We start from the raw sequence: 14,080 nt of genomic DNA, 5'->3' as shown, positions 1-14,080 counted from the left end.
TTTCTGTTTGCAGAGTAATATATATTTACACACACTATTAGTCTGAAATTAGATGGTGCTGACGTTTTTTTTTAGTACATTCCTGTAATGTGAACAAATATTTTATTTTTTAAAGTGGCAGATTTTAATATTCAGACAGTTGAAATCGCAGATTTTTTTTTTATAACGAGCAACAGTGTACAGTCATCATGTTTGCACTTGTCACTTTTTAAAAATTGGTAGTAGAAAAATCCATTTGGGTCCCAAATCATATCTATTTTTTAAAATTCTAGGCATAACATCAAAAGGGGATCAGATTTTTACCTGTTTAAATGCAAAATTAACTGATATTCAAAAGGGGCTTGGTAAGTTATTTCTCCATTCATTTTTGTTTATTTAAAGTTGGAGCCAAAAAGAGTTAGGTTCACTAATGGGGAGATGTTGCTAAGAATTGTTTAATTGTTTCCAATTAGCTATACAAAAACACAGATTAGTAGAAGCACAGTCACCAACTTTATATACATTTTTCTACTGCCGATAACGTACCTCAAATTTTCTGAAGCTAATTCACTTGTTTCTACATTGCTTTGTGTGTGGTGTGTATGCAAATGTTCAGACACTGATATTTAGATATTGCTCTCTGAATGTCAGTTGCAGAGTTTTGCTTTGTTATCTGACATTTCATTTCTATATTTACTCCAAAAATGTGACACAGGATTCATTGGTTCATAAGGGTAAAGGTTCAGGCAACCACGGTCATAGATATCCGCCGGAAACCACGACATCATATGAAACTGAGACAAAGTCAATATTGTTCCCATATATTAGTCTGACTTTGCATGCACACTGTCATCTATTCATCAAGCTCCGTTTTCTCTAAGGACTCTGGCCAGAATGTGCCATAGGTTTAGCAGCGATTTCGCAAGTGGTTTCCCAAATATGTGAACCTTTCTTCCTCCCAAATTTCATGAATGTTCTGTTACTAATTTGTAGCATTTGTACTTTTATCACGGAGATTCGTGTCATTCTATGTCTTGACACTTTTGATGTAGAGATTTTATGTCATTTTCTCAGCGGCATGAGTAGAGGAAATGGAAATGCAGCACACTGTTGATTCTTATGTCTATATAAAGAAAATGTGTTTTCATTGTAAAATGCTGTGAAGTGATTGTGTGGTGTGAAATCACTGTTAACGAGCCACTTTTGTTTTTGGATTAATGTCTTATCCATAAATGTGAAATAAAGAAGTTTTGTTTTTATTTGCATAATCTAAAGTTTTTAAGTTTGTCAACTACGCTGTATTGTCCCATTGATGCAATGACTGTATAAAGAAACAGCCTCGGTAATAATGAGAAGGTTTAAAATGTAAAGAGCAGCTGTGAATACTCATGTTAACGTTACCAGAATAGATTAAAAATACAATTGAAGCGAGTCGCTTCATCCGCCCTTCCTGCTGACACCAGCTGATTGTCCTTGCCTGTTGGTGCTGAATAATTGATGATCTGACGACCCCAGCTTTGCTCTGGCATTTACAGTATATCCACAACTTCCTGTCCACATGGCCCACCAGACAGATTAGTATCCAGTTCTTATTTTGCACCTCTTGTTATGCAGACTGACCTAAAGTCAACACTGCTGTTGTTGGGATATAAACTCTATTTAATCCATTTTTGCAAATACTTGAAAATCAGATTTTATCGTGTTTATCTTAATATACTTAAGAGAACCTAAGAGGACAATCAGTTTTGTGTTTCCCTGCTATGCTATTTTTGTCATTGGTTAGAGAAAGTATAGAGTACAGAGGAATTTAGTGCCCACAAGCTTTCATATGTGTGTGGGGGATACGATACATTTCTCAGTGCCTGAGCCTGAACAGATTACTACAGATCTGCCAATCCTCTTGTTGCTCTGATGTCCTGCTGGCACCCTGTCTGTTCTCTGCTTCGTGTTTCCCAGATCAAACCAACCATATAAAAGCTGGATTACATGTAAACAGTCACAGTGTATCACACAATATGTTTCTTATATAAAACTGAATGCTCTTAAGACAGCTCCTTTGATGATTCTGTAATCTCTGGGGTTTCCCTGGTCTAGAAGTCAAATAATGATTTATAGAGGTCAGAAGTGACGTGCTTTTTTTTCTGGTTATGTAGAATCCAGATTTGCCTTAGGCAGGCTATCTACCGGATGACTGCTGATCAGGACAGGATAGAGAGCCTTTTTGACTGCAGTAACTGACCTACATGCACAGTGAAGGGAGTAATGCCTATTATGCAAATTCCTCTGCCATCCTTTCAGGGAAACTGTGCCAACTTTTTAGCCTGGGGCCTCCACTGTTGGACCAATCCAAGTCCAGTCCATTTTTATCTCACACAGTTACCACAGTGATGATGGCTTTCAGACAAACCCTAATGAGTCACAAACAGTGCCAAATAGATATCAAGTGAGTAACAAATGTGTACTGTCATCAGAGTGCTGTTTGTCTTGTGGCAGATATAAAAAAAGACAGTGAATCCAGCCTGAACCATTTTTTGGTACTGATCAACATTTTTTTTGCATAAACCATATCAGCGATTTGCTAATAAGTAATTAAATTGCAGGCGATTACAATCAATTGCCAAAGTTTCTATTATGTATTAATTATGTGTGTTCTGAAATATATAGCAGGGTGTGTGTTCTTTCTCTTTTTAAATACTGCTAATATATATGTATCTATAAACCTTGGTTATTTACACCAAAAGTCTTGAATAATTTGTGAGCCCGGTTAAAAAAAAAGACCTCACAGATGCATCTGACCCATCTACTGTTCCCTGAAGCCTCGTCAGAAAAGGTCTCAGTGGAAGGAAGCTGAGTACTCAAAGAGAAACCATGCATACTCTCTCTCTCTGTGAGAACTGCAAACTCCACACAGAAAGGCTCCAGACTGGATTCAAACCCTTCTTGCTGTGAGCCGACAGCACTAATCATCAGACCGCCATGTACCCCATGAACATACAAGGAGGAGAGGTACTGATGGTAGATAGGTTTAAATACCTGGTGTCAACCAATGAAAGGCAAGATTTAACAAGATGGTAGTGAGACCTGTTATGATGCTTAGTTTCGAAATGGTGACACTACAAAAAGACAGGAGGCCAAGGCAAAAGTGCCAGAGCTGAAGAAGTTAAGATTTTCGTTGAGAAGATGGAGAGGATTAGAAATGAGCACGTCAGAGGGAGACCTCAGGTTGAGCACAAAGTTAGAGAGGCAAGGCTGACTTAGACATGTGCAGAGGAGGGAGAGTGGACATATTGGACATATGATGTTGAACATGGAGCTCCCAGGCAGGAGGGCCTTATTAAGAAAAAAAATATTGCTGACAATTTTGAGAATAAAGTCAAAAATGTATTTTGAGAAAAAAAAGTTGAAATACTAGTTTGAGACAAAAGCCAAAGGGTGGAGATTATGGTTGCTGTTTGAAGACAAACTCCCAGGTTGCTATACCTTCTACGAAAAGCCTTGAGTAGATGGTAGCCTTGAGTTGTTGAAGCAGAAGAACATGCTAGGACTTTGATATAATGAATGGTGTTTTGAAACTTAAATGGTTAAAATCCTTTTTAAATAATCCTCACTCCATTTGGTTTCTTATACCAAGTAAGGTCTTTAACAAACTGGGGGTATCGATTTTCTCCTCAAATGTGACTTTGAAATTACTAAGCTACCTGTTAAACTCTCTGAATTCCATAAACAGGTCCTTCTGTATTGGAAAATTATATTTAAACATAATTTCACTCTACATAACAGCCCGATTTGGAACAATAGATATATACTGATGAATAGAAAATCTATTTTTATTCAAGATTGGTTCTAGAAAGGTGTTTGGGCAATTGCTCATTTTGTAGATGAGGAGGGACATGCTCTGACATCACGATTTTTGGCAAAAATTTAATATCCAATGTTCTAAAAGTAATTTTAATCGGGTTATAAAATCCATTCCATTGTCACTTAAAAACATAATTGTAAGTGATATAGTATATTCTGACATCTCCCCCAAGTTAAGGCAATTATATATAGATGGTATTCAGTTTTGTGATGTTAAATGCAATAATACATTTCTGAGATCTTCATTAAGGAGTCTTTATTCTCCAAATTTGCTTAGACGTAATTACATATTAAAAGATTATACCCTACTTCAACCCTACTTTACTGGAAAAACGACCTAAACCTGATGGTTAAATCTTTGACTTTAGTTAAAAAGAAAAAGGCTGCATTTTTTTGTTTCCTTTTCGGAAGATTTTGATTTAGTGAGTTAGTACTCTGTTAACTTTTATGACCCCGTCTTTGTATCTTCTTTTTTTTTGTACAAAGGTTGAAATTTGTATTTTCTGAATGTATAATATATTGTGCATTTTGTTGTATTTTGCTAATTTAAAAAAAAAGAAAAAAAGAAAAAAAAGAACATGCTAGGAAATGGGTGCAATGGAGACAAATGATTCACTGTCCCGGCGACCAGGCAGTCCAAGAAGAAAATTGCTATGAATATTAATATTAAACTGAATTCAATTTAAGAGATCTTTTTCCATTTTTCTCACCGCCATATTCATCCATGTGGTGTCGCTGTGGGCGCTGGTATAGGCTTCTGTAGAAGGTCGGAGTTCATTGCGTTCGGAAGTAGCATGTAGTTGGATTTTCTGTATGCCTCTCAAGTGTATGGCTCACCTTAAATTACAACAGTGTGTTTGTTGTGTTTTGCATTTTCGGTTTTTACAGGGGGGCTAAGTGATTTTGGTAGGTTGTGACTAGTCTGTTATCTTCTGTGCTAGCTGACGTTAGCATGTTGTTGTCTAAAGCGGTGATGTTTTAGGACCAAACTCGTAAAAACCGTAACGTTAACAAATAATAACAATCAGTAAACAAATAATAATGCGCAGTTTGCACGTAATAACGTTAAATTAATCACGTTAACCAGATCGCTGTTTAGTTAAGTTCATAGCTTTCTAGCCTGCCGTCCTTCGGGATGAAGCGAAGACTTTAGCGTTAGCTTTCAGCTAATGTTACATTGAGTTTGCTAACGTTTGTGTAACCAGCTTCTGTGTCTCTGCAGCAATGACCACCATTGTACATGATACCACAGAGGCAGTGTGCCTCTCTGCTGACTACAACCTGTACCTCAAGCCTATTGCCAAAATGACCATCAGCGTGGCTTTGCCCCAGCTCAAGCTGCCAGGCAAAAGCATCTCCAACTGGGAGGTAATGGAGCGGGTGAAGGCCATGGTGGCTCCGGAGCAGTTTTCAGTCTTGCGAATCTCCAAGAGCACAATGGACTTCATCCGCTTTGAAGGTGAAGTGGAAAACAAAACTATAGTCAAGAGCCTGCTAAGTCGTTTGGATGGGAAGAGCATCAAACTCAGTGGCTTTACTGATGTACTGAAGGTAAGGGTGAACAAATGTAGAGCATTGCAGTACTTATAATTAGTAACTGCATGGTTATTGGAGTCACTGGAGTTTGTTGTTGCTACTTAAATGTTCTGAATGTTTGTAACTCTTTGTCAATACATTGTAATTTGGCAGCTCAAAGAAATTACCTTGAAAATAAACAACTATCCAAAGGCAAGGCAGCTAGTTCTAAGTATTATAACATTATCTACCATAGATTGATTACAGGTTGAATTTAATTGCACTAATAAACCGACAGCAGAGTATATTTATGTCATTCTCATCATTAAGGTTCGTGCAGTAGAAAATAAAGTGGACTTCCCGACACGTCACGATTGGGATTCTTTTTTCCGTGATGCCAAAGACATGAATGAGACGCTACCAGGTGAGAGGCCTGACACCATCCACCTAGAAGGGCTTCCTTGCCGCTGGTTCAGTCAGAAGGACAGCCAGTACCCAGATCGGCCCTCAGAAGAAGCCCTCGTTGCAGTTTTCCAGACATTCGGCAAGGTGATTCACATTCATGTTTCTGTGTAGCTAAAAGGAAATTAAGCTTTTAATATTCACATTTTTAGTTCACAATTTTAAAAAAGAAGAAGATATAAGCAGTGCCTAACTAAACAACAAGAAACTAATAAATGTCGAAATAAAAAGTTAAGACATTAGTATTTTTTATTTTATTTTTTTTAAGGTACGAAATGTTGACATTCCCATGCTGGACCCATATAGAGAGGAAATGATGGGCAAGAACTTCAGCACATTCAGCTTTGGGGGCCATCTGAACTTTGAAGCGTATGTCCAGTATCAGGAATACTGTGGCTTCACGAAAGCCATGGACACTATGCGCAGCATGAAGCTGATGCTGAAAGGAGACGATGGAAAAGCCGTGGCTTGCAACATCAAGGTACTGCAGACTACAGTAGTGTCAAGCCTCTGCCTACACATATTAAAGCTGCTTTTATTTTCTACCTCTTAATTGATCAAACCAATCATTCCAGGACTTTTTTTTTAATCCATCTCCTAAAATGTTGTTTTCTTAATTATGTTCAGTCACTGCTGGGAGAGAAATTTCTTCGTACAAACTTTAAATGCCAGGGTTTTGAGAGAACTGGAGTTCAACTCATTATTAAGGTGTTCTAATGCAGTGCCCTTTCAAATATGGTTGTATTAACCATGCAGCCTTGGGAGGTTTGTTTGATAAACATGCTGATAAATGAATGATTCTATGTAATATAAAGAACCTCCTTTTCCATTCAGGCTACCAGTGAGTGTAGCTTTTTTTTTCTTCTTATATGAAAATGTTAAATGTACTGTGACAATAGCTTAAAACTTGTAGAGCAGAAAAGATGTTGTATTTGTAGCTGTGTCACTGGAATATTTGTTCATTATTCATTTATTTAAAATCTGTGTTGCCACAGTAATCTGCCATGGATGTAATATTTTTAGCTTTCAAATGAAGAGCTGGAATGACTGTTCCTGACTAAGCATGGTTATAAAATGTTGTAATCATAGTAAACCACTCTGAAATGTGTGAAGCACTTGAATAAGCCCTTAAACTCACCAATGGGTTAGTATTTAGTATTTATTTATTTATTGTCATTGTCAAGAACAATGAAATTGCGTTTGGGGCTTCCATACAACCCAACCCAATCAATCTGGTATTCTTGGATGATATTTTGTTTTGCTTTAGCCACTATCTCCTCCAAAGTTGGTTAAAGTACTGAATTAATAAAAATTTAAATACTTTTGTTTTGGGGTTTTTTGTGTGTATAATTTTACCAAAACAAAGACCATTTATTTTAATAGCTACATTCAGTCAAACCAATGACGTCAACTGAAGTGCTCAGCTGTTTCGATATGAAAAGCTGTTGTGACAATTAACCTTCATATGATGTGCGTTTCTTATCCTCAGGTGACCTTTGACACAAGCAAGCACCTTAGCGATGCTTCTGTGAAGAAGAGAAACCTAGAGAGGATGAAGTTGCAGGAGCTGGAGAGGCAGAGAGAGGAGCAGAAACAACGAGAGAAGGAAAAAGAGGAGCGGCGTAAGGAAGAAGAGAGGTATGATGGAAGCCTACATAGGAACATGGACTAAAATTGGACTATATTGAAAAGTTAAACAGAAAAAATGTTAGGGGGAAAAAAAATAGAAATTCTGTTTAAACAACTTAATATGAGGAATAAAAAAATAAATAAATTGGGGGATTGATTTTCAGTATTTGATGGAGTTGGTGGCTTTTAAATGAACAACTTCATCACCTGGTTTGATAAGAGTTGACAAAAAGTTAACAATAAATATTCACAGAGCATATTAAACCACTTTTTCAGGAAACAAAAGGAATTGGAAGAGGAGGAGAGGGAAAGGAAGAAGGAGGAAAGATTACGGAAGCGAGAGCAAAAGTTGCGAGAGAGGGAGGAGCGCAAGAATCTGAAGAAAGTGAGGCGTCAGCAAGAGGAGGAGCAGAAGAAGCTGCAGATGAAGATTGCCTTGGAAGAGAGGAGACTGCTGTTGGCTCAGCGCAACTTGGAATCGATACGGCTCATTGCTGAGCTGCTGGCCAGGGCTAAGGTATCAATTTACACAATGCAACACTATACGCATCTGAATAAGTACTCTGCAGTCCCTGACAATGGTCCAGCAGAATGTTGCGTTTTATTGTTGAACCCCAATAGCTTAATCAATATTTAAGACTTCTGCAGTGTGTACAGCTCAACTTTAAATGTCTGTCCCCATATGAGTATTCATGTTGGATCTTTAAAATGTAACTATCTTGCTTTTCCATTTTTGTTTCTGAGAGTGATTATAATAGTGGAAGCTTATATTATTAATTGCAGAAGTTTCAAATGGTGAGATTGGCATATTTGCAAGTAATCCACATGTGACAGAGCCAGCCAGGCTGCTCTCTTTCAGACATTTTTTGCTATTCTTGGCTGTTTGGTAGTAGTGACAGTGATTATCCTTAATATTATCATTTTAGCCAGTGGTCCCCAACCCCCGGGCCACAGACCTGTTGTTTGGTACCGGGCCGCGAGAGTTGAGGCTCGGGTGTGAAATCTATGGATTTCTGGGTTTTTATCGGTTTCTATCATTATGTTTTTAACCGTTTTTATCGTTAACTCGGTTTCCCTGGGTCTTTTCCCCTGTGTTATGAATAAATCTTCTTCTTTCTTTTTTTTTTTTTTTAGTACCGATACTGGTTTTCTTTTGTTGTATTTATCCGCGACACCTTAAAGGCTGGTCTGTGAAAATATTGTCAGACATAAACTGGTCCGTTGCACAAAAATGGTTGGGGACCGCTGATCTTAGGCACACAGCTCTGGCTGTGAGCAGCACCCCTATCTAATGCTTGTGAGGGGCAGCCAATCAGAAAAAAGTTGTGGTATCCTGAAAATACACCGGGTATGCGTGTTTGATGTAATATCCCCAACCCAGTTTTGTTCTGTCTGTTGTTTGCACAGCTTCGGATCACACCAAGAGTTTTTTTTTTTTTTTTTAAAGTACTATTACAAGGAACATAGAGTGATGCGTTTGTATGCTGTGGTTTCAATTGGAGTTGCAAACAAAGTCTCAGCATTAAAGAGTGGGTAATATTAAAGCAAGAGGTGCTAAAGCGTCTTGTTTCAGACAGAGGATGAAATGGGAGATTGCACAGAGCACTGGTATAGAATCAGTTAGGGTTGTTTTGAACTGCGAATCACGCAAAGTTTCTGTTGCCTAATAAAAGTTGACTCGACCATGTCAGCATAAAGGAATAATTTTATTTTTTAGGAAAGGTGCTGTTTTTCTTCTTGCATAGATGTGAAATTTATTACTAAGCCCACTACAAGTTCACAGCCACAAATACACATGGCATATAACCCTTCAAAAAAGGGTTTGCTGTTGAGTTTAGGATTTTCACACTTATTAAAGGTACAAGACATCAGAAAAGCATTTGAGGACCTCATATAGGACTTTGATACATTGGGACAGAAAAAGTAAAATGCTGATGACTAATGTCTCTAATTTGGATTTCATTTTGACAACCAGAGTACTGCATGTGTTGGGACTTGCACAATACAACTCCTGGGAAAGTGTTACTCCTGTGATACTTCCCCCCCAACCGACTCCTAAATCATATGCTTTCGTTTATCTTTTCTTTTGTGTTCTCCTCATCAGGCTTTGAAACAGGAGCAGCAGAAGAAAGAAAGGGCTGAGCGTGAAGTGCAGGAGAGGAAGGAGAAAGCTCGACAGGAGGAGGAATTGGCCCGTCTTCAGCAGTTGGAGGCCTGTCGCCGCAAGCAAGAGGAGGAGCTGCGGAGGGTGGAGGTGGAGAAAGAGCGAGCACTGGAGCTACAGCGGAGAGAGAAGGAGCTCAGGGAGCGACTGCTTTCCAACTTGCTGAAGAAAAACAGCAGCAAAGCTGCAGGCATCCAGGATCAGAGTGGCCCTGAAGTGACTGAGGATATCTGTAATCCAGATGATGTGATACTTGGGGTCCTGAGTGGGGTGAATGGATTGAAGGCAGCTGAAAGCAAAGAAAAGCAGATGTCCAAATCTGGTGCTCACTCCCGAGTTTCAGGGAAGAATAAATTAATGGAAGAAAGGAGAGAAGGGGAGGACAGAAAAAAGGACCGGGAGGGAAGAAGGGAAGAAGTGTTTAGCAGCAAGCGCAGCAGGGAACGAGCACGAGACCATTCCCACAGGGAAAGGAGCTCTCACAGCCGAGGAAGGAGGCAACGGTCACACAGCAGGAGGAGAAGGAGCTGCAGCCACCGAAGGAGGAGCTACAGTCATCATAGGAGCAGGAGGAGATATAGCCACAGCCACTGCAGCAGGAGCAGGAGCATAAGCTCCAGCAGAGAGAGGAGCTGGAGCAGCACTGAGAGGAGTTCCAGCAGAGGGAGGAGTCACAGGCATAGTCATCGCAGAGGCAGTGGCAGGAGCAGGGACCGGAGGAGTCACAGTCATAGTCGACGATACAGGAGACACAGCAACAGCAGGGATAGGAGCCACTCCACACGGCGCTAAACTCATGGATGACAGTTATCATTTTATTCATTTGTACTCACCATTTCTGGACTGACATTTCAAGTTCAGCAAGTTTCAGAGAAGATTAGATACTTTTGGTTCCTCAGTTAGGTGAAGAACGTCCCAACTTTACAGACTGCATATGCAGGTGAACCTTAGTTGTTGCTGTGGATTTTTACCCAAGTTGTTCTCAGATTGATGTTGTTGACAACCTAAATTTTCACTATAATCAGTGTAGCATGTTCACAAAAATTAGTGATGCAAAATATAAACTTGACCTTTTTTCCCTTTCCTGGAAAATTATTTGTGTGTGAAGTAAAATGTATAAACTGGATTGAAGTACACTAAAACATAAATCTAAAAATTAATTCTAAAAAAGTGAGTTTTAAAGGGGTGATTGGACAAATTTAAGTTAAAGGCTATATCCTGGTCCACAGGTTATTACATCGACAGTCTGTTCTCTCATTAAAACATAAAACAATGACTGTGACGGATCAGTGAGTAACCGAGAGTTCAGACATGATTATTATTATTATTTTTGTCCAGATTTGTAGTCAGATTTTTAGAAAATAAGACACAGGATCTGATATTAATATACATAAGGTTTGTTCTAACAAGCACTTGCATGTTACAGTAGCTGCCGAACACTGTAAAGGTGACTACCAGCCATAACAAATGGCTGCTGCTCAATTACAGTGGGGGGGAGAGAATTCTCAAATGATGAAACGCATACCTGCTTTAAGACTGTAAGGTACAATGACTGGTTTTGTTATCATTTTTTTGTTGTTGTTAAGTACTGCTTATGTATTGGCTTTGTTGCTGATAATGGTTCAGAGAAAAACACAAACAGCTCTCTGTGACTGTGTCAACTTTGAATAACAGCACATAGTTTTAGTTAAAGAATTACTTTTGTGTACAATTCAAAGAACATTTTTGCTTTTGAAGTTGAATGACGTGATTTGATTTGTTTGAAGGCTTGATGTATTAAACCCAACTCTGCAGGTAGTGTACTTGCTCTTTCACAGTCAGATGTTGATCTAGAGTGCAAGTGATGGATTTGAGGCCTGTCTAGTTTCCTCAACACTTCACAAATCTTTGATAAAGCAGTTTCTTGGATGCATTTGTAAAAGTGTACTATGATGACGTTTCTCTTGCTTTTACAGACCAATTGTAGTGACAGGTAAATTTCTTCAACCTTACTAATTACTGTACAGACTGTTCTTGACATTTACTTGCTCAGAGGATGTCCAAGTTTTGCTGACACTTTGTCATTTGTACTTGTGTCAAAGCCTGTTTGTTCTCCATGTGCTCATGATCCACTAGAGCATGTCTTGCGCACATTGCAAGTTGTTTAAAATAAAAAAAAATTCAAGCTGAGCCCTTTTTGTTTGTTTTTTTTCTTTCCCTAGATAAACCTGCAATTTCCTTACTACAATGAACCTTAAATGGAAGGTTTAAAATCAAGTTTAGGATATTCTGCTACCTTTTTTCCTACTCATCATCAAAATGTAATATTTACATTTACAAAAAAATGTTCAGTCAGCCTGAGGCCTACAAAACATGCGATGCTGGTATTATGACATTTGTGGCTGTTTGAGGAACCAATTAGATTAAGCATGAGGACATGGCTTTAAACACAAACTCAGCCAGGATGGCTCACAGTCTCTGCTCTTTTTTTTTTTTTTTTTTTTTTTTTGCCTGTCCCGTTTGGCTCTTTTGCCATCAGAATTGTTGTCTAAAGGCAAAGAAAGATGCCCAACGGATTTACTTTACCAAATTGACCATCCCAGCCTTGCCGTAATGGTCCATTTGATTCACCTTTTATTGTTTATTTTATTTTCACTTACTGAATACGGGACAGACTTGACTGGGGGAAAGAAGGGGAGAAAGAAAGAGGGAAAGAGAAACAGCTGAGAAGAGGGACGGGGGAGAAGGGCAAAAGACAAAAACCAACAGAATGAGCAGAAAAAAAATGCATATATCAATCACCTGGGTCACCTGCTGAGAAAGAAAAACGAAAACAAGCAGAAGAGAACAAGAGTAATAGAATAAACAACATCACAATGATATATGGGAATATGACAGTAAATACTAAATATTAAACATTATTGTGCAGCACATAAGATCAACAGAACACAGTGTGCTTTGAGGTAGGAGCCAAAAAGGGTGTAGTTTGTGGGTGTGATCACCTGTGTGTACACCTGTGAGCATGGACGCGCTTGTTTTTTGTTTTTTAAAAGGTTCCTTCATGTAATGATCTGCTAGAGGGTGTGGGGGGGCCACAGCCCTGTCCTCCAGGGCATGAAGCAGGTATGGAGGAGATCAAAACTCCAGACATCCAGAGGCCCCCAGAACACAAGAGACCAAGGAAGACCAACAGAGGGGCAGCCGCGCCACTGTCCCAGAAAGAGCTGAGGAGAGTCCCAGATGAGGGCTCACTCAGCAGCCGCGGAGCAGAAGCCAGGGGGAGTTGCAGTGACGCGCCCGTGAGCTCCGCTGGCAGCCAGCCGTGCCCCGACTCCGCAGCAGCAGGGAGGCCCCACACTCCAGACCGCAGTCGGACGGCCAACTCCTCCTCCTAGCCCCCCCGCTCCAGCAGGTCGCAGAGAATGGGGGTGAGAGTCTCTGCTCTAATTCATCCCAAAGGTGTTCTTTTGGGTTGAGGTCAGGACTCTGTGCAGGCCAGTCAAGTTCTTCCACACATCCATGTCATTATGGACCTTGCTTTGTGCAGTGGTGCAAAGTCATGTTGAAACAAAATCTGATCTAAGACAAAGTCCATAGCTTTGTCTAAAAACTGGCTGATCAGAGCGCACTTTTTAATATACAAAAGTTAGCTAAACGTGTGCTAAAAATACATCTAGTGTTTTACAAAGCTTAATAACTAAGAGTGCGATACATGAAATCAGACACTGTCAGTTGTTGGGATAAGGTTGCTCATTATGGCTCTGACTGCAAATGTGGCCATCACACCCAGATTCAGGAGCAGAGTTGTCATTTCAAGGATCTGTTAGGTGGGTGGGGGCATTTGGCATCTGACAATGGGGACCAGTCATACAAAACAGCAACATCTGAGCACAATCCCGGGTGACTGAAATAATGTTTAGTGGTCGCAGTGGTCATGTCCTTGTCCAGTCACTTCCTATGGCTGTGGCTACAAGCCAGGTGTAGTGGGTGTGATATCCCCTGCTTGTATAACTATCATTTCTTGTTCCGCTGCAATGGTAATGGTTAATGATGTCTCTGTTGGGGAAAACTCCTCCCTGCACTCAGCATCAACAACAGACTGTCTCTCTTTAGTTCTTAACAAGATGGCTGACAAGTTTGGTTCATTTTGCTGCATCTGAAGTCTCGAGGGAACATCTGGAGCAACCTCAGCTGAGACTTTCCAGGCTGATTCCTTAGCATCAAACATAAGTAAGATGTGATAAGTTGGGAAGTGATCACGTTGACCGTTAACTTTGGTCTCAGTAACAGCCAGCAGGATTAAAGCTTTGTATTGATTTTTAACAACTTATAAAGAACAGGCAGATCTCCCAGCACCACAGGAAAAGGTCACGTCTGCAGCCTCAACATTCAGCAACTGACTCATCAGCATCCTTGTATAGTCCAGCACCTCCAGCCTCAACAGAAGAATGAGGCAGGAAACCCAGTCATATTTCTACAGGCTCTAATTTTCTC

The 14,080-nt window shown here is 39.7% G+C and overlaps 1 protein-coding gene across 2 annotated transcripts; it reads left to right on the top strand.

The window, feature by feature from the left end:
• The first annotated feature begins 4,599 nt into the window (after positions 1-4,599).
• Positions 4,600-11,776, top strand: akap17a (A kinase (PRKA) anchor protein 17A). Of its 2 annotated transcripts, XM_026145583.2 has the most exons (8): positions 4,600-4,743; positions 5,060-5,388; positions 5,527-5,565; positions 5,683-5,901; positions 6,083-6,295; positions 7,304-7,452; positions 7,720-7,960; positions 9,548-11,776. In XM_026145583.2, the coding sequence occupies exons 2-8, from the start codon at positions 5,062-5,064 to the stop codon at positions 10,397-10,399; spliced, it is 2,040 nt and encodes a 679-aa protein (XP_026001368.2). In that variant the 5' UTR covers positions 4,600-4,743; positions 5,060-5,061; the 3' UTR covers positions 10,400-11,776. The 2 variants fall into 2 exon arrangements, with proteins under 2 accessions (XP_026001368.2, XP_080146753.1); XM_080290627.1 differs by lacking the exon at positions 5,527-5,565.
• The last annotated feature ends 2,304 nt before the right edge of the window (positions 11,777-14,080 follow it).

Source organism: Astatotilapia calliptera, chromosome 16, assembly GCF_964374335.1.
Source record: "Astatotilapia calliptera chromosome 16, fAstCal68.1, whole genome shotgun sequence".
NCBI classification, from domain to species: Eukaryota; Metazoa; Chordata; class Actinopteri; order Cichliformes; family Cichlidae; genus Astatotilapia; species Astatotilapia calliptera.
This window is presented reverse-complemented; position numbering and strand designations above follow the sequence as displayed.

Excerpts from the sequence above, each read along its gene's own strand:
- akap17a (XM_026145583.2), top strand. The coding sequence starts at position 5,062 with ATGACCACCATTGTACATGATACCACAGAGGCAGTGTGCCTCTCTGCT. Across the intron at positions 5,389-5,526 it reads GCTTTACTGATGTACTGAAG|CTCAAAGAAATTACCTTGAA; the intron begins GTAAGGGTGAAC and ends GTAATTTGGCAG. Across the intron at positions 7,453-7,719 it reads CGGCGTAAGGAAGAAGAGAG|GAAACAAAAGGAATTGGAAG; the intron begins GTATGATGGAAG and ends CCACTTTTTCAG.